At 46.8% G+C, this 20,447-nt stretch overlaps 1 protein-coding gene across 2 annotated transcripts; it reads right to left on the bottom strand.

The window, feature by feature from the left end:
- Nucleotides 1-11,944: 11,944 nt before the first annotated feature.
- EOMES (eomesodermin) lies at nucleotides 11,945-18,276 on the bottom strand. Of its 2 annotated transcripts, none has more exons than XM_012435580.2 (6): nucleotides 17,367-18,276; nucleotides 16,140-16,294; nucleotides 15,329-15,450; nucleotides 14,701-14,859; nucleotides 14,553-14,614; nucleotides 11,945-13,784 (listed from the first exon to the last, which is right to left on the bottom strand). In XM_012435580.2, the coding sequence occupies exons 1-6, from the start codon at nucleotides 18,245-18,247 to the stop codon at nucleotides 13,046-13,048; spliced, it is 2,118 nt and encodes a 705-aa protein (XP_012291003.1). In that variant the 5' UTR covers nucleotides 18,248-18,276; the 3' UTR covers nucleotides 11,945-13,045. The 2 variants fall into 2 exon arrangements, with proteins under 2 accessions (XP_012291003.1, XP_012291004.1); XM_012435581.2 differs by having other exon boundaries at nucleotides 11,945-13,727.
- Between the last annotated feature and the right edge of the window lie 2,171 nt (nucleotides 18,277-20,447).

Raw genomic sequence — 20,447 nt, 5'->3', positions numbered from 1 at the left:
AAAATACTGGCTGTGGACAGTGCCTCACACCTGTAATCCGAGCACTTTGGGAGGCCGAGGTGGGAGGATCACCTGAGGTCAGGAGTTTGAGACCAACAGAGGCAGTGACACTGTGTAACTTCCAAGGGAAGATGCTAAAAATCAATATGTCTACAACACATGTTCTATCTCTTGGGATGCTCACCACTGAAATCTAATTACCAGGAGAAGCCACTTGCAGAGAAAGTGACGCCAAGATTGAACCACTGCATTCCAAAAAGTGAAAGATGACCAACATGGAGAAACCCCATCTCTACTAAAAATACAAAACTAGTTGGGCATGGTGGTGCACACCTGTAATCCCAGCTACTTGAGAGGCTGAGGCAGGAGAATCGCTTGAACCCAGAGGGTGGAGGTTTCGGTGATCTGAGATCGTACCATCGCACTCCAGCCTGGGCAACAAGAGTGAAATTTCATCTCAAAAAAAAAAAAGAAAGAAAAGAAAAATTTATTTAAAACAAAGTGAGAAGGAAAGATGAAAATTGAAGATAAAAGATATTCTAGGCAAAAATAAAAGAAGAAGACACCAAAAGAGACAATATCAATGTCAGATAAAAGAGAATTCAGTTCAATATCAGATGCATTAACCAAAACAAGAAGCATATTTATAAAAATAAAAAGTACTATCTAAGACAAAATCTAACAATCATACGCCTTTATGAACTAAATAATGTGGTTCTATTAGTCAGGATAACCTAGGTTTATGATGTAGTATAACAAATAATCATAAAAACGTCAGTGGAGTAGCACAGTAAGTTTATTATTCAAACAATGTCTGTTGCAGGTCTGGGAAACTTTCTAAGGCAGGAAACTTTATCCCCCATGTGATTCTTCTTTATCAACACATGTTTTTATGATTACCATTAGAGAGAAAAGTAGAATAGCAATTAAACGATCCAGAAACGCGTTGGCCCTAACGAGTCACGTTGCCATGCCAAACCTCGAGGTAGGGGGTAGCAAAAACTACTGCTTCTCAAGTGCTTGAAAGGAGGAAAGGCAGAGATGTCGCTGCGAAGCACTAACATTTGGTGAAATACATTAAGGAAAGCTCTCTGAAAATACAGGGCAAACTTAACTAAAACACAATCATTTGAGAAGCTCTGAGAGCAGATTTTTAAAGAATTTGGTCAACCAGGTAAACAAAATAATCGAGGGCAGAAGGAATTCAAATAACGTAAACAGCAAATTTGTAATTCAGAAAGACTGTTTCTTCTCTATTCTCTACATTTATGGATTTTTTATGTACTTACACACCAGTGAAACTTTATTTTAAAAAGTAACTATTTTCCCCAGATGCAGTGACTCATACCTGTAATCCTAGCACTTCGGGAGGCTGAGGCAGGAAAATTGCTTGAACCCAGGAGTTTGAGACCATCCTGGACAATATAGTGAGACCCCATCTCTAAAATAAAAAAAATAAAAAAAAAGAAGTTAGTTGGGCATGCACACCTGTATTCCCAGCTACTCAAGAGGCTGAGGTGGGAGAATCACTTGAGCCTACGAGACTGAGGCTGCAGTAAACTATGATTACACCCCTGTGCTTCAACCTGGATGACAGAATGAGACCCTGCCTCAAAAAGAAAAAAAGTAACTATTTTCAAACAACATTCGCTGATAATTCAATAAAATAAGAAATTAAAAATTTCCCCGAAACTGACTACAAATTAAGAAACATTCATATAAATTTATAGATTAAATAGAACTTAAAAAGAGAACAAAATACCAAATTTTGACAATGAAGAAAAGATTTAATAGATACTTCCCAAAGGAAAATATAGAGAGAGGAGGTGGAGGTAGATGACAGCAGAATAGAAAGATCCACTGATTGCCCCCCAAGCAAGGACACCAAGTTAACTATCTACCCAGAAAAAACACCTTCATAAGAACCAAAATCAGGTCAGCACTTATAATACCTGGTTTTAACTTCATATCACTGAAAAAACAATGAAGAAATAGAAAAAGCAGTCCTGAATCTCCAATGCCACCCCTCCCCTACCTACCCCTGGCAGCTGCAGTGGGGTGTGGAGAGCATCTCTGGGTACTGGGGGAGGGAGAAGCAGCAATTGTGAGGTATTGAACTCAGTGCTGTCCTATTAGAGCAGAAAGGAAAACCAGATCAAACTCAGCTGACACCCACCCACAGAGGGAGCGTTTCAACCAGCCCTAGCCAGAGGGGAATTGCAGATCCTAGAGGTGGAAACTTGAGTTCCCACACACCTCACCACAAAGGCCCAAAGTACTCTTGGCCTCTAAGTCAACTTGAAAGGCTAAGTCATAAGTACTGTAACTCTTAGGTGAATTCTAGGGTGGAAGTAGGTCCAGAGACAGTGGACTAGGGGTGGGGGGGCACGTGACATACTGAGACACTAGCTGGGACAGCCAAGGAAGTGCTGGCATCGTCCCTTCCCAGGGTGCACAGTTAGTGTCCTCAGAAGAAACTCCTTCCTTCTGCTTGAGGAGAGGAGAGGAAAGAGTGGGGAGGACTTCGCCTGGCATCCTGGAATACCAGCTCAGCCATAGCAGCATAGGAAACCAGTCATGAGGCCCTTGTTCCAGGCCGTAGCTCCGAGATGACATTTCTAGACACACTCTGGGTTAGAAGGGAACCTGCTGCCTTGAAGGAAAGGGTCCAGACCTGGCCTCATTCAGCTAACTAAAGAGCCCTCCATCAAGGGCCTTGGGTGAGCCTCTGAGATTTGCTAGCTTCAGGTGAGACTCAGCACATAACCAGCTGTGGTGGCTTCAGAGCAAAACTCCTTCTGCTTGAGAAAAGCAGAGGGAAAAGTAAAGAGGACCTTGTCTTGCACATTGCCGCAGGAGAGTAGAGCACCAAGAGGGCTCTTGGGTTCCCTAATTCCAGGCTTGACTTTTGGACAGCATTTCTGCACCTGCCCTGGGCCACAGAGGAGCCCATTGCCCTAAGGGTGAGTCCGAGGCCAGGTGGCATTTGCCAAAAGCTGACTTCAGAGAACTTAGGCCTTAAGGGATCGTTAGTGGTAATCTGGCAGTACTTCTTACAGCCAGGGGTGCCAGTGGCTGTTGGGTGAGGTTCCTCTGTCTTTGAAAAAGAAAACGGAGGGAAGAGTGGGAAGAACCGTATCTTGTGGTTTGGGTTCCCGCTCAGCCATATATAATACAACATCATTTTCAGTTGATGCCAAAAAAAAGCATTTGATAAAATTCAACATCCCTTCATGATAAAAGCCCTCAAAAAACTGGGGATAAAAGGAACATACCTCAACCTCATAATAAAAGCCATTTATGACAGACCCACAGCTAGTATCATACTGAATGGGGAAAACTGAAAGCCTTTCCTCTAAGATTTGGAACACAACAAGGACACCCACTGTCACTACTGTTATTCAACATAGTACTGGAAGTCCTAGCTAGAGCAATCAGACAAGAGAAGGATATAAACAGCATCCAGCTTGGAAAGAAAGAAGGTGAATTATCCTTGTTTGCAGATGATATATTATATTCAAAAAAACCTAAAGACTCCACAAGCAATCTATTAGAACTGGTCAAAAAATTCAGTAAACCTGTAGGATACAAAATCAACATACAAAAATTAGTAGGATTTCTACGTGCCAACAGTGAACACTGTAACAAAGAAATAAAAAATAATCCCATTTACAGTAGCCACACATAATATTAAATAGGCAGGAACTAACCTAACCAAAGAAGTGAAAGATCTCCATAATGAAAACTACAAAACACTTATGAAAGAAATTGAAGAGGAAACCAAAAAATAGAGAACGATTCCATGTTCATGGATTGGAAGAACACTATGTTAAAATGCTCATACTGCCTAAAGCAGACCGTAGCTTCAATGCAATCGCTATCAAAATACCAATGAAATTCTTCACAGAAATAGAGAAAACAATCCTAAAATTTATATGGAACCACAAAAGATCCAGAATAGCTAAAGCTATCCTAAGCAAAAAGAACAAAATTAGAGGAATCGCATCACCTGACTTCAAATTATACTGCTACTGGCATAAAAAACAGACACATAGACCAATGGAACAGAACCGAGAACCCAGAAACAAATCCACACACCTACAGTGAACTCATTTTCAACAAAGGTTCAAGAACATACACTAGAGAAAACACAGTCTCTACAATAAGTGGTGCTGGGAAAACTGGATATCTATACGCAGAAGAATGAAACTAGACCCCTATCTCTTGGCATATAGAAAAATCAAATCAAAATGGATTAAAGACGTAAATGTAAGACGTCAAACCATGAAACTACTACAAGAAAACATAAGGAAAAGTCTCTAGGACATAGATCTGGGCAAAAGTTTCTTGAGCAGCACCCCACAAGCACAGGCAACCAAAGCAAAAATGAATGAATGAGATCACATCAAGTTAAAAAGCTACTGCACAGCAGATTATACAATTAATAAAGTGAAGAGACAACCCACAGAATGGGAGAAAATATTTGCAAGCTATCTGTCTGACAAGGGATTAACAACCAGAATATATAAGGAGCTCAAACAACTCTATAGAAAAAAATCAAATAATCTGATCAAAGGATGGGCAAAAGATTAGAATAGACATTTCTTGAAAGCAGACATAAAATGGCAAACAGGCATATAAAAAGGTCAGGTGGTCAGGTGCTGTGCCTTACATCTGTAATTCCAGCACTGTGGGAGGCGAAGGCAGGCGGATCACCTGATGTCAGGAGTTTGAGACCAGCATGGCCAACATGGTGGAACCCCATCTCTACTAAAAATTCAAAAATTATTCGGGCATGGTGGTGCACATCTGTAGTGCCAGCTACTCAGGAGGTTGAACAAGAGAATCGCTGGAACCTGGGAGGCAGAGGTTGCAGTGAGCAGAAATCAAGCCACTGCACTCCAGTCTGGGTGACAGCAGAGAGGGACTTCGTCTCAAAACAACAAAACAAAACAGAAAAAACGAAAAGGTGCTCAACAGTTTTATTCATCAGGAAATGCAAATCAAAACTTCAAGAATATGATCTCATCCCAGTTAAAATGGCTTATACCTAAAGACAGGCAATAACAAACGCTGGCAAGGATGTGGAGAAAAGGGATCCTTGTACACTGCTGGTGGGAGTGTAAATTAGTTCAACCGTTATGGAAGACAGTGTGGCGATTCCTCAAGGACCTAGAAATAGAAATTCCATTTGACCCAGCAATCCCATTACTGGGTATATATCCAAAGGATTATAAATCGTTCTACTATAAGGACACATGCACACGAATGTTCATTGCAGCACAGTTTACAATAGCAAAGACCTGGAACCAACCCAAATGCCCATTGATGATAGACTGGACAGGGAAAATGTGGCACATATACACCATGGAATATTATGCAGCCATCAAAAACGATGAGTTCGCGTCCTTTGTAGGGACATGGATGAACCTGGAAACCATCATTCTCAGCAAACTGACACAAGAACACAAAATCAAACATCGCATGTTCTCACTCATAGACGGGTGTTGAACAAGGAGAACACATGGACACAGGGAGGGGAGCACTATACACTGGCATCTGTTGGGGGGAGTGGGGGGGACAGCGGGGGTGGGGAGTTGGGGAGAGATAGCATGGGGAGAAATGCCACATATAGGTGAAGGGGAGGAAGGCAGCAAATCACACTGCCACGTATGCACCTATGCAACAATCTTGCATGTTTTCCACATGTACCCCAAAACCTAAAATGCAATTAAAAAAAAAAAAAAAGGCTGAGTGTGATGGTTCATACCTATAATTTCAGTGCTCTGGGAGGCTTAAGTGGGAGGATTTTGAGCCCAGAATTTCAAGATCAGCCTGGGCAACAAGGTGAGGGCCCATCTCTACAATTTTTTTTTTTTTTTTTTTTTTTTTTGCCAGGCATAGTGGCATACACCTGTAGTTCTAGCTACTCAGGAGGCTGTGGTAGAAGGATTGCTTGGGCCTAGGATTTTGAGGCTGCAGTAAGCTATGATTGTGCCACTACACTCCAGCCTGGGTGATAAAGTGAAATGTGAAACAATGTTTCAAAAAAAAGCAGAAGAAGAGAAGAAGAAGAAAAATTAATCATTGATACATTTGGATCTCAAATATTGTTCATCCTCTGAAAAACATAAACAATAACAAAAACTATGCCTTAAAATTTAATGTTTTCATGACTAAACATATTTCACAAGCCTCCAAAATATTGAACGTCCACAGTATAGGGTCTAACCCATGATACACTGCCAAACCAATGAGTTCCTCAAGGAGCTTGGCAAACCATGAGACCATTGTAATACTTGGCTCTTGCCTCTGTATAGTGGGGTTTACAGAACTAAAGCAGTCTCTAAGGTGCTCCCAGCTCTCCAATTCGGTGACTCAAGGAATGATGATTGATTTAGGGATTTAGGAAGAAGTTCTAGTCAACAGAAGTTCTAGTCAACTTATGGCATTAATATTGAGTCATTTCAAGAAGGAATGGTGGCAATATAAGACCATTGTAGGAAACATTCTGATTGCCTGAAGTTTTGTGGAATAGGCTACAATTTGGTGTCTGGGATGAGGAAGGGAACAAGATGGTGGTGATGGTATCTACATGTTAAAATCTACCCTTGTTATTCTTCAAATTGCCATCATGGTCTCTCTCAGTAACCAACTCCATTCCAGTTCTAGAAGTTCCAGGCTGTGAATTGTGGATAGTAACTTGGGTTTCCCCTCCATCCACCTTTTCTCTCCCTCAGATTCTTCCCTGAATCCTTTCCAAAGTAAGTGATAAGAAACCACTTCTCTTGTCATAGATGACATCACTCCCCTTCTTGCTTAACAACCAAATTATTTAATAGAACTTTTTTTAATCACTTGATTTCCATATGATGCTCCTCCTCATGAGTTATTGAAATATATTTTTAAAAGGATTAGGAAATTGATAATTTGCCCTGGGAATAGAAAAGCAGATGGAAACATACTTTATCACTTTGTTATGCACTAGTTTAATGGGATTTCTTAGCAATTTTGGGCATATTAGACTGTTTTAATCAATATGTTTCACCCACTGTTACCGATGTATACACTTTGTCCATTTTACAACTAGATTTCTGTGTCCCATGTTCCCCAGAAGGCCTCCCTGTTTCCTGTGATGATACATAAAGACCGGACATCATGGCTTTTTGGCTTACTCTGTTTAATGTCACATTCAAAGTACCACTGAGTAAAATTTTCTCATGTATATGTAATTGATAATAATGGCTGTACTGGAATTTAACTCCTTTTCCAATTCCTGAATGAAATAATGGGTCTAACTGACAATCATCAATATACAATGACATGCCCCCAAAACAGACAACTGAATATCGTGAGCCTACTCATGGAATATTACCACCTATAAAATATTATTACCAAAAAGGTGGAATCTGGATCAGATCAACAAAACATCACTTTGTCAGAAAAACAAGAATCAGAGGATTATGTTAACACCACAAAACTGCAATCAGCAGATCCAGAACCTGGAAAACTAGACAGAACAAATGCCCCAATTTCTTCAATCTATTACACGAAGAAATAAAAGAGGAAAGTTGAGGGGAGAGACCTCTAGACTAAGAGAATTAAGTGATACATCAATCACATGTGTGGGACCTGTTTGGATCCCGATTAATACAAACCACTCTAAGGAACAAGCAAACAAAAAGAATAATAAGAACAACTTTATGAGACAACCAGAAAAACGTACCTGAATATTTCTAGATATTCAGAAATGATCGTTGATTTTCTAGGTAAGATAATTGTATGGCAGTTATACACATATTTTAAAAGAGTCCTTTTCTTTAAGGGCTGTGTACGGAAATAATTGTGGATTAGAGGACAGGAATTTTGGGATTCGTGGCAGAAAGAGTGGAGTGGGGATTACAGGAAGAAACAAGAGAGGCCATGACCAAACATGGAGAAAACCTGTCTCTACTAGGGGCGTGGTGGCGCATGCCTGTAATCCCGGCTACTTAGGAGGCTGAAGCAGGAGAATCGCTTGAACCCGGGAGGCGGAGGTTGCAGTGAGTCGAGATCGCGACATTGCGTTCTTTCTTTCTTGCTTTCTTTTTTTTTAACAGAACCATTCAGGACCTGACAAAGCAGCGTGTTTAAGAGTGGAAGAACCCTATTCGTCTGGGGAGACTTGCTCTCCATGGCCACCAGATGGCGAAGGCTACCCGCGGCCCAGAAGAGAGCGGAGCTGCAACCGGGCGTGGAAACTCAGCTGCCCGACCTGGAGGCCAAGGGCGAGGCGCGGGGTCCTCCTCCACGCCACTGTGTGCGGAAACCTGAGTGGGACTTAAAGTCACAAAAGTCCCTATGTGAGTCCTGCTGCCTCCCTAGTGCTGATAGAAAAGGGTTCGGACCTTTTTAAGGAGGCAAGGGAAAATTAAACTCGTGTGTGTGTGTGTGTGTGTGTGTGTGTGTGTGTGTGTGTGTCTGGTGGGAAGGAAACGCTGCCAAAAATACGCATTGCTTCGGCAGCGGTCAGCGATCCCTCCGACGCGGGGGCACTTCAGGGACCATTGCTGAGGGCCTGTCTAGCTTTTGGGCGGCTGAATCCTTCCCTTGGTGAGCTCCATACGTGCCTTTGGCAACACACAGAGGACTCCCAGGGTTGAAGACGTGGGTGCATGTGTGTGTGCGCGCGCCCACGTCGTGCTTTCTTTTTCATTTAAACCCTAATAAGGAGAAATTCGATGGCCAGCAAGGCCAGAGTTCCATCGTCTTGGGGGTGGGGTGGGGGGAAGGCGTCTGTAACTTCAGTCTGACCAAAAATCGTTTAGCTCCTACGCCCAGAAGAAAATGCAGCGCAGGTCGGGTTCGGGCGCGCGGGAAGCCCTGCGAACCCCAAATGTGTGCGCTGAGCCGAGGCCTCTGCAAGCTGCAGGAGGGAATCTGACCTCCGACAAACACAGGCGCCGGAGGACCGGGTCCTGGGATTGGCGCACTCCCGGGCTGGACCTGCGGGGTTCGCACATTTGAAAGCGTAAACTTGAGGAATGACGGCGGGTCGATGGGTGTTTTATAGAGTGGGACTCAGTCGGGCTCACCAACAGATTTTTCCAAATTCCCTTTTAAAAAGAGCCTCCCAGGGCTTTCGAAATCTCCGCGGGGTGAAAGCTAAACTTTGGAGCCGGTGTGTACAGGAGTAGATACCGGGGCGAGAGCCAGAAAGAGAAGCGACACAGTGTCCAGGCGAATGGGAAAGGAAAGATTTTAATTTTTGTTTCTACTGGTAGCTAAATGTCGATAAAAATCAAAGGGCATGCGGGAAAGTTTTTATTCCAGAGCTTTTCCATGACACTCGCAGAGATTTTAAAAATTACATTCCTCCCCCTCCGCAGGTTGGATTCGGAAAGAAGCGACTGCAGAGGAGAGGGAAGACCGTGAGTGTGCTTTTATCTAGGTTTAAAGAGAATCAAAGACGGCTGTAAAAAGGGAAACCGGGACCAAAAACAGATTTAGAGCCTCGAAACTCTCCACTGCGGGTTTGGAAGATGCGCTGCTGCAGACTTGAAACAGGCACCAAACCCGCGCCCAAACACGGGCTGAAAATATAGCGCGCGAATCTGCAGCTTCCCCTCCTCCCCAGGTTCTTTCTGGCTCTTCCCGCCTTTCCTAGTTTCCCTTCCAGACGTCTTCGGCTCCCCCATTCCACCCCCAGGACAGCTACTCTACATCCCAGCAATTCCCAGCTTCTGCACCGAGGAGGAGGAATTCTGGAACCACCCAGAGCGAACTCGTGCCGGGGCGGGGTGGGGGCCGGAGGAAGGTCCTGCTCCGAATTCTCTCCAAAGCAGAAAAAATTCCAGGGGCTACTTGTGCGCTGCTTCTCACCACCCCCACCCCCCACCACCCCGCTTCCTTTTTTTTCCTTCGCAAATCATCAACAAAAAAGTGTTTGGCGACGGAAAGACACCAGTGGAAAATGGCAAATAACAGTATTTCCAACTCCAAGTCAGGTCCTCTTTGCACTGCTTTTTCCTGTTTCATTGCAATTTCTTTATTTCATTGTGGTTTTTTGTTTGGGGCAAGAACGGAGATGTGAACCCGGACGAGCCAACAGACCCCCAAGCCAGTATCTCCTCCCAGCGCAGAGAACACCGCCTGCGCCGGTGCAAACGCGGGGACCCTGGCAGAGAATGTAAACAAACCGGGCGCCGAGCCCTTGATCTTTATTTAAATAGAGGCTTGTTTATCGGTGTCATCCTAGGAGGATTAATTAGATACATCTCTTCACAATTTGGTGTCTGACACTCCATCTTAGGAATGCCTTATCACAAGGTGTTAATTGGGGCCACTCAGCCACTTACGTTTCTATTAAACACTGTGAGGGACTTTTCACAAGTACCAGGTTCTTTTTACTGTACGGTGCAAAAATATACAGGACTCGAAATAGACTAAGGCCAGAATCTGCTTTATCCCGGCAGTGATTAGCACTTTGGGGCTTTCTAGAGGGCAGAAATAGGAGAGCACTCTTTTTGAAATTCCATCGCATCTCCCAATATTCGATGGTAGGATGCGGTGTAAGGGGGCTGTGGGGGTGTGGGGGAGGCGCTGACCAGAATGGGCGGGCTTTGAGTCTCCGTTCCGGCATCTAAATCTGTCATCCACAATACATATATATTAAAAAGCACATCTCCAACGCTTTTGTCTCTGGCTCCCCAGTAAAGTTCGGGGCGCCTTTGCTACAGTGTTTTGAGCAGGCCGTTCGGAAACGCGGAGCAGGAGTTCGAGCCCCCAAGGTCACGGGTGGCGCAGGAAGAACTCGGGCCCCAGAGGGATAGAGGGGAAAGGAGACAGGACAGTCGAGGTACAAGGTCCTGGCGGCCTTAATTGGGCGCAGAAGGGGAGGAGGTCCCGGCTGATTGCTCGCCTCCCAGCGGCTAATCCTCTTAGCAGCTGCATTTCCGCGCTACGCAGTTAGCAGAATGACCCTCCCAGCCAGACCTTTACCCCAGGAGGGTCCAGGAGGGGGCTGGAAAGGTTTGCAAGCTGAGCCTGAAGCCGTCTGCTGATAAGCCCGGCAGGACGTCTGGCGGGGGTGGGGGGGAACAAAGGGGACCTCCACCCCACACTCCTTGGTTTGACTGTTTGGACGGCCCAGGGTTCAGCCAGGGGATGGGCTGTCCTTCGTCTCCCCGTGGAGCGTGGGCCAAATAAACGGAACAAAGCGCAAGGTGAACTGCTCCAAGGCCACTGTTTGCAGAGCGGCGCTGCGCGGAACGACTGGAATCCTCCTCTGAAAGCGCCACGCCCGCCCCTAGCCTGCGCCTCAGCCCGAGTAACCGCGGAGTTTGACTGCAGCCACCGAGGCCGGCAGCCCCGGCGGCGGGTGCGCAGCGTCTCGGTTCAGAAGGAAGCCGCAGGTGGGCGCCGAAGCTGAGCTGTGTGCAGCCCCCGCGCCGCCGCACCCCAGGGACCCGGAACTGGTGGGCGCTCAAAGGCCCACGGGGGTTCCCAGGGAGCCTACGTGGGCCTAAGGATGGGTGGCCCCAAGTAAGCCTAGAAAAAAAGCCCAGAGAACCTAAGTAAGTGGCCAGATGCTCTGACAGAGCCTGGTCTCCAAGAACCAGGAGCGGCGGTTTTCGAGGCTGAAGTCTGATGTGGGCAATCGGCTGCAATACTCCCTCCTCCGCCCCCGCCACCCCGCTCCGCCCCCTGCCGCCAAAACCCATTGTCCAGACTTCCCAGTGGGGTGAGGAAATAGCCCCATTCCATTTCAAGGAAAAAAGAAGATAAACAAAAGCATCCCCACCCCCGCATGACTACAGTATCGAGTTAGAGATTCTAGAGTCTTCCGTGGAGGTAGGGGATGGGTGAGGCAGTGTTAAAGCTGAAAAGGATGAAGAGGAAGCAAAATGAGATCTTTAGAACAAAGATGAAAACCCCAACAGTACAGAAGACAGAGCTATGCCCGTTCCCTTATTAAACCACATTTATTAAAAATGACTAAGACTGTACATAAAAATCCAAGATCTCTAAAAAGCCTATAGGAACTGTGGCATCAGGTTTAGTTTCTTCACATTACCAAGTTAGGGAGAGGAGATGGCGCAGGAAGAAGATGAAATAGGAGTTTTCCTTAAACACGGTTCAAGTTAGTACAGAGTAGATGAATACATTCTTAACTATCTAAGAAGTAAACAGAATATTCCCAAATATCATGGGGATGATGAAACTCTCCCCTTGCCCCTGCAGCTGTAAGTGATTTGCAAATCTTTACAAAGCCAAAGCACCAATTTTACATTATCCCAGACACCTATGTAGACTATTTGTACAATATATTCCACATTATTCTACAGTGTATCTAAACACACAACTGTACACTTTTAAATTCTTTTTCTTTTTTTTTTTGGCGACTCCCTCCCTTCCCCTCTCTCGAGTCCTACTGGTCACCCCCGCACATAGCAGAGGCCTAGCAAGTCTCAAGTCAGGCAATCCTGGACTAGGGCAAACATGGCTTGTTCCAAAAGCCAGGGGGGTAAGGAATCAAAGTCAGGTGAGACCATCAATTTCACAAACGCTTTTCTTGACTCCTGGACCTAATATCTTTTGCCCCTGGCGGAATGTAACAGCAAAATATCTCCTGCTGAAACTGAAGGCCCAGCCCTCTTCCAGAAGCAAAACACCTTAACACTCGGCTTCTATTTGCTTAAGAATTTACAAATAGAAATGAGAATCAAAGGTTTTAACTCATTTGATAGCAATGGGCACTCAATATTCACAGCCTGCTTCTTTGAATGGTTAGTGTCTCAAATAAATACAGAACCTTGGATACCCTTTGAATTTTAAGATACCTTAAAGTCTTCCATTAATTGTATTTTTTTTAAATGCTAGGTTTGTTTCAGTTACCTGCAGCAATCAAAAAGCTTTGGTACCTTCTTTTAGATAATTGCACAAAACAGGATGCATCAAGGTGGAAGGCAAACATCTTTTTGGCAACCTAGGCAAAGAAGACAACAAAAACACCACCAAGTCCATCTGCAAAAAGTTAGCTAATGTTTGAGGTGAAAATAACTCTTTAGGGAGTGGTGTAAAAAGCATAATACCCTCCCATGCCTTTTGAGGTGTCTTTACTATACTCCTCAGCATTAATGTCCTCACATTTTATGGAAGGAGAATTTTCATTACTGGAGGTGCTAGGAGACAGCCGCCTTCGCTTACAAGCACTGGTGTATACCCCTGAATCATTGGAATCTAGAGATTTGATGGAAGGGGGTGTCTCTATCCAAGAAGAGCCAATTTCCTCTTTCACTTTCTCTTTGGAGAGCTGATCTTCAGAGAACACAGTGGGGCTTGTTCTGGAGGTCCATGGTAGTCCAGCTGCCATCTTTCTCTGATAAGAACCTCGACCTCCCCACCCTGCCATTGCAGGGAAGGTTGGGTCGGGGTAATACCCCAGGGCATGGGATGTCTGAAGGGGCAAGGATTTAATGCCATATGGGAGCAAGGTGCTAGAAGTATATTCAGATTCATAGGAACCGATGTCTAGTTTGTTGGTCCCGGGTTGCTGGACAGGCGTGACAAGCCACCGCTGGGGAGGGTTGGCCACCTCTTCGCTCTGTTGGGGTGAAAGGAGGCCGTTGGTCTGTGGCACGGTTCTCTCGCCATTATAATAGCGGGCTTGAGGTAAAGTGTTGACAAAGGGCTCCGGGAAGAAGGACTGAACGCCGTACCGACCTCCAGGGACAATCTGATGGGATCTAGGAGAATCCGTGGGAGATGGAGTTAACCTGTCATTTTCTGAAGCGGTGTACATGCTACAATATAAAGAGAAACACTTAAAAAAAAAAAACCCTAATGTTGTCCCCAAACAAACCGCCTCCCAGAAATGAAAAAGGCTGTGTTGGTTATCTGCACGAACGTGCTGGTCTGTTGGACTGGAAGAAGTCAGGAGATGCATTGGAGGATTTTAGCTGGACTCTTGGCTTATTGGGAAAAATTTCCTACTATTGTAAGAAAAAGTTTCCTCCTAGGCATCAAGTATTTAAACTATAGAAAATGTACCTTTACTAGTCTAGAACATGAAAAACTCAGATCAAACCTCCTTTGTCAATGTGATGGAGAAAACACTGGTTGTGGTGGTAGAAAACTCAGATTTTAAAAACAGCAGGGCCGTGCTGTTTCACGTCGTGAAATTACATCCTCTTAGTTTCAGGTTTTTCTTATGTTAAAAAAAGAAAAGCGGGGGTGGGGAGAGTAATAATATCTGCTCTTAGGAGAATAAAAAAGGTGGATCAAATGAAAAGGAAGGTATATAAATGCAGATTCTTAAAATTTCAAGTCTTCACTCAAATGCTAAAAAAACTTAATTTTTAAGTCTTCAACATTTCTTCAAAAATTAACACAACCCTTTTGAGAAAATTCTAAAGCAAGATTAGTAAAGGGGAACAAAAATTGGAAAAACAAAAATAGATAAAAATCTCAAAGGTAAAAGCTCTTCCTAAAATATATTCTCAGCAAAGTGTCTGTTGATGTACGTCCTGTTCAGAGCTGATCATGCAAGTGTGGATAAAAGTTGCACTTACGAATCATAGTTGTCTCTGAAGCCTTTTGCAAAGGGGTTATGATCAATCTTTAGTTGAGTAATCTAGATGGGGGAGAAAAACAGTCATTGAGGGCTTTATCATGCTGGACCTTAGCTTTAGAGATTCTTGAGATGTCTGGGACACTCACGTCAGTGTTTTGGTAGGCAGTCACTGCAATGAATTGCGTTTCTGAGAAGGTAAAGGTCTGCGTCTTTGAGGGCTCATTCAAGTCCTCTACACTGTCCTCTGTAACTTCAACAATGTGGAGTCGGGGTTGGTATTTGTGTAAGGACTGTAAGACTATCATCTGGAAGGAATACAGAAAAAGAGTTGCTAAATCTAAAAAGTCCCTTAGTGGTCAACAAAATTAGATTTTGACAAATTATGTATTGCAGTATGGGACTTCTAAATGCTCCTCACCAACAGCTGTCTTTGCTTATTGCAATTTTAAAGGCCTCATTATTGCCCCCTCCCCCCACTTTTTTAAAAATTTAAAACATAGCTTGGTATGTGGTTTCGATAAATACGCTTTCCTCTTGGTTTTCTAAATTCTCAAAAGACTTCGGTATTTCTCTTCCTAATAGTCAACTCACTGTTACTGAAATCCAATAAGAAAGTGAAGATGAGAAAGGCCAAAAGAACAAAAATGGTTAGAAGTAGACGAGCCAAAAGGTCACAACTGCAATTATAAATACAGCAAAAAGAGTAGGAACTCTTATTAGAAAAAAGACTTATAGTCAGAGCAGAAGACACCCCCTCCTCCTCTGTCACTCTACCTGGGTGTTGTTGTTATTTGCGCCTTTGTTATTGGTGAGTTTTAATTTCCCAAATGAAATCTCCTGTCTCATCCAGTGGGAACCAGTATTAGGAGACTCTGGGTGAACATACATTTTGTTGCCTAAGAGAAAAAATGAAACAAAACACAAAACCCAAGTATATAGGGCTGTTTACAAATGGGAGAAGGGTAGGGATGTCTCTTAGCTATGGGCAAAGTATAGGAGCCAGCGTTACAGCTGGTCTCCCAGCAAAAGTTGCTTAAGGAGGCCAGTGGAGACCAGTAGGACTACACTGACATCCCTCCTGGGCCCCTGTGCTTCCAACCTTCCTTGCACTAGGCACTTGCCTGGATGATATTTCAGAATTTAAAAATGGAGCTAATAGGAGATAACACTTGAAGGTCAATTTGGGGCCTTCTAACGCTGTAAGGGCAATATCCCATGGAAGGTAGTTGGACATTTATGGGTCAACTAAACTTTGGCTGGGCTTTCTCAAGCGAGCATTAGAATCCCAGGGGCCCTTCCCACCTGGAAAGCTTATGACTACCAGTTTCTTAAATGTAGGGATTGGGGTGGGGTGGGGTGATGTCTTAAAAGTTCTAAATATCTGTATATTGGCAGGCGAGAAATCTGACTTAGCAAATTCTCCTCTCGTCAAACAATCAACACAAAGAAACTCTCACTAACACCTCTAGGCCTCAGAATGGAAGGGAAAACAAGTACTAGCTTTAAATGTGAATTGTCTGAGTCGAGGCTTTCGATTTCTTCCCACCAGCCGGTTCCGCCCGGCTCGGGCCTCTTCTCTGCTCACCCTGCATGTTATTGTCGGCTTTGCCGCAGGTCACCCACTTGCCCCCTTGGAAGCGCCAGTGGTTGGGGTCTGCCAGCACCACCTCTACGAACACATTGTAGTGGGCGGTGGGATTGAGTCCGTTTATGTTGAAGCTCAAGAAAGGAAACATGCGCCTGTGTGCAAGGGAACAGAACCAGAAAAATAGATTTAAATCGGGATGTCCTAGAACGGACCCAGACCCTGGCAGGTTCCCCAGACACCTGGGATAGGGTCGGGGCACATTTAAAAGTTTGCAATGAACAGAATGCTGGTAGAGCAAGTGGCCTGAAACTATGTGAAATATTTTTAGTTGGCAACTCTTGGAACCTTTCCCTCTTTTCAAAATAAAATAAAATAAAATAAAATCTGCCCCAACGTCGGTATATCCCAAATTCACGTGCTTCCAAACCCTCAAACTCTCGGCCCTTTCAGATGCTTATTAAATTTTTTCTCCCAGGATGTTAAAAACTAATTTTTAAATGAACCATTTTAAAAAGTACCAGAGAACAATATTAGGTTATTCTTGTTAAAAATACATGTCAAAACTTTAGGATAAAAGTCCTCGTTGAGTGCCCCTCTCTGAGCACCCACCCCTTCCTTTCCCCAGAAGTAGGCAGTGTTAGCAGTTGGATGTGTATCAGAACTTTCTTGCGCACCGAACCCGAGCCAGGTCTGGCTCCAGGGCGGGTCTAACCACCTACTCCGACCAACTTTCCTAGGCCGGCGCTCTAGCCCTCTCACCCACCTTCCGGAGACGCCCCGTGGAGACCCTGGCGCCTAAAACTGCGGGAGCCCATCTACTGCGCTCAGGAGGCCAGCTCTCGAACCTTTCCCTACGCGTGGCTCCTTGCCGGCTTGCAGGCATGCACCAGCCGACCGCCGAGCAGGCGGATCTAATGCATCCAGCTGGAGGACATGCCCTAATTTCCATTTCCGCCTCCTCTAGGTCTGTTCAGGTGAGGATGATGGGAGGGAAAAGGAGCGTACAGCCGCAACATTAGCACCCTGCAAGAGCCGCCGGTGCGCAGACACAGAGGGACACAGCATTGAACAGATGCCGTGTCTACGGAAATTTATTGCCCTCGGTGAAACACTCTAAGCACCGCGCGGAACGACTGGGTACAACTCCCTCATCCCAGACCTTCCCCTGGACCACACGTTCACCCTTTATCCCCGAACCCAGGGTACCCTCCACGCTGCGCTCACCTGCCCTGTTTCGTAATGATCATCTCAGTTTGGTGGCGGTGGAATTTGAGCCACAGAGGCCGGTTGCACAGGTAGACGTGGGCACGGAAGCCAGAACCGGGAACCCCTAGGCCCCCCAATCCTCCGCAAGATCCCGCCGCTGCGGCTCCAGGGTATGGCCCGTAGAGCGGAGCACCCTGGCTGTACTGATAGGTGCCGGGCCCGCCGCCCCCGCCGCTGCTACCGCCTGCGCCACTGCCCGCGCCGGCTCCTGGGCCGAACTGCGCCCTCCCGGGTGGGCACACAGCCGCGGGGAAGCCGCCGGGGGGCAGCATGGAGCCGTAAGGGTAGCGCGCCCCGTTAGGAGCCGGGTACACAGGTCCGTGGGGCGCCCCAGCCGCCGCCTGGTACGGGAAGAGTGAGCAGGGCGCAGCCAGCTCCGACCCCTGAGGCCCGGGGGACTGGAGGTAGTAGCGCTCGGAGCTCAGGCTGTCCATGGAGTAGCGCGCAGTAGCTGCAGCCGCGGCGGCGGCGGCGGCGGCGGCTGCAGCGGCGGAGGGCAGCTCCTCCTCCCCGCAGGGGGAGCCCTTGCGGCCGTCCGGGGGCCCTGGCTTGGCCACTGCCGCAGCGCTGGCAAAGGCGTCCCCGGCGTCGGTGTCACTAAGCATGGCCGCAGGGGCTCCTGCGCTGGTGGCTGCGGGCTCCCCGCTCACCGCGTCGCAGGAGAGACCGCCGGAGAACTTCTTGGACGCTTTGTCTAAGTCCAACTTCTGAGGAGACGGGGCCGCGCCGGGGAGGTGGCCGGCGCTCCCGCCGCTGCCGCCTCGCGCACTCTCCAGCGGGTAGAAGTGCGCGCCGGGCAGGTTTACCGAGCTCACCAAGAGCTGCTCCCCTAACTGCATGCTTTGCAAAGCGCAGACGGCAGCTGGCTGCTTCCTCTCCTCCGGTGGCCTTATTATAAAGGCAGGATGGGGGAGCCAGCGCCCTCTTCCGAGGGGAAGGTAACTTCCCCTTCTTCCCGCGCCGGGGCTACCCACCTGCCGACTCACGGGCAGCTACGGCGCGCACTGGCGCGCACTGGCGCGCCCTGAATCCAGCGTCCTTTCCGCAAGGAAAGCGCCGTGAGTTGGAAAGCAGGAGGTGGAAACTAACCCAGAAGCCCTCTCCTTTTCCTTCCTCGTACCTTTTGCTCCTCAGGACCCCCACCCTCCTCTTACACTCACACGCTGGAAGAAGGGGACTTAGATCTCTGTCCCCATCCACCCATTAGCCCGCGCCTTTCTGCCCTTTTTCGATTTCCAAACCATTGGTCAAGTTGACCACTTGAAAACTTATAGGCTGTCACTGGCTGCTTTATATACTTGCCGTCAGGGAGGGGCTTCGCGGCCTCACAGCCCGGAGACCCTCCTATTGGCTGATGGAGGTGACACTAATTCAATTAGGCATTTACTAATTGGATCAAGTCGCCTGCGACTTTCTTTTCCTTTAGCCTGATTTTTTTTTCTTTTTTTGACTGCGTCCCGCTGTGAGAATGAATCCTGGTGTCTGTAATTTTGCTGGAGTTTAGGGGACAAGGTTTGAGGTCTCCGTAGAGGTGTCCATCCTTGGCACATTAGTCATCTCAGCCCTCTACGCGAGGAAAGAGATGGCGGGAGCAGATTTTAGAGGCCAGAGGGAGAAAGACTCTTCAAGCTGATTGCTGGCAGGGAAGCGCCCCTCCCGGAGTCTGGGGGAAACTGGGGCGAGTTGGAACTAGGGCGAGTTGGAGACAAGGAAGTTTCTTTCCTCGTTGGAAGCTGTAACTTCAAAGCACACCCTCCTCTCGTTGAAGGCGGACTCCGTGGCCTTCAACGCACAGGAACCACTTTTTGTTCGTTCCCATCCTTTCCCAAACCTTTCCTACTGCGTAAGTGGGAAAGGTTTGTAGAGAGGAAACTCGCGCTAAGATTTTGTGATTCCTGGGACAGTCAGAGCACATTGCCATCCTCGAGGACCTAAGCGCTCAGCTTCTAAATCAGAAGCCTGGATAGGGTAGGGTACTGGGGACAGGACAAGAGTCAAACTAGGCGAGCTAACACCCACTTCATACTCACGCCATCACGCCTGCTTTCAGGGAGGCAATCACTTTTATTCCACACCACTTAAAATCCACGCTGCTCAGTTTTCCTGATCCCAGATTCTGTCCCTTCACCAGCATCTTCAGTGAGGCCTGATACCAAGAAACAAAGGTTCCCTAGCAGCCCTGCAGTTAGGATTCCCTGCGCCTCTACTCTGCGGCTAACACAGAAGGTAGAATAATTAGTGAAATAATCAGTTTGATATTGAATTAAACTCCAGCTGCTTGTTTCTTCGCTGCGTTTCCGCAGCTAGAGTCAAGAGCGGGGCCGTCATATTTTGTTGTTTCATTATTACAGAAGCTGGGGCACGTTTCCTTGCGGATAAGGAGAGGCCTGAATATTCGCTGTTAATAAGCAATTACAGACGTCGCCAGTAATCGCTCCGGGAGCGCATTTTCCGGCTGAGATGTCCGGACACTGCTTCCCCAACCGAACGCGATCACACGGGAAACTCTTCGCCCACAACAGATGAGGTGGCCAAAGGATTGCTGAGCGCGCTCACGCAAGTGTAGAACAGTGCGAAGCTTTCCAACCCAGCTTTCCAACCACAGCAGCACCAACATCGGCTTGTCTGGGGTCTCCGAGAATGAGGTCCTTAATGCACTTGGAGTCTCCAGGGCATTTATCACAGTGTTTTTTTTTTCGTGGGGGGGGGTGTATGTGTGTGTGTGTGTTCGCGCGGGCGCGCGCTCGCGTGTGGATGGTGGTGAAAACCAGGAGTGCGCAAAGATTTTCAGGGTCAAGGCACTGCCAGAGGAGAGAGGGCAAGTTGAGACGAATGGGCTGGGGCAGTGGGCTTGTAGGTCCCGAGCCAGAGCGGCCAGGAGCAGATCGCCAGAAAGCTGGTACTGAGCGCGTTCTGCCCTGCGCTCCCTGCATTTCGTCCCATCAGTGTAGACCGGGTTTGGCGCGGCTGTCTGCTTTCATCACTACACTGACCATGCCTTCCTCCCCTACATTAGTGTTATCTTGACCCAAGGAAGTC

This window comes from Aotus nancymaae, unplaced genomic scaffold, assembly GCF_030222135.1.
Source record: "Aotus nancymaae isolate 86718 unplaced genomic scaffold, 86718_ANA_hifiasm-v0.15.2.pri h1tg000019l, whole genome shotgun sequence".
Lineage (NCBI taxonomy): Eukaryota > Metazoa > Chordata > Mammalia > Primates > Aotidae > Aotus > Aotus nancymaae.
Note: the sequence above shows the minus strand (reverse complement) of the source record. Positions and strands in the feature narration are given on the sequence as shown.

Coding starts and splice junctions, on each gene's coding strand:
- EOMES (XM_012435580.2), bottom strand. CDS start 18,247: ATGCAGTTAGGGGAGCAGCTCTTGGTGAGCTCGGTAAACCTGCCCGGC. Junction 15,451..16,139: donor AGCCGACAATAACATGCAGG/GTGAGCAGAGAA, acceptor TTTTTCTCTTAG/GCAACAAAATGTATGTTCAC. Junction 14,860..15,328: donor CAAATAACAACAACACCCAG/GTAGAGTGACAG, acceptor TATTCCTTCCAG/ATGATAGTCTTACAGTCCTT.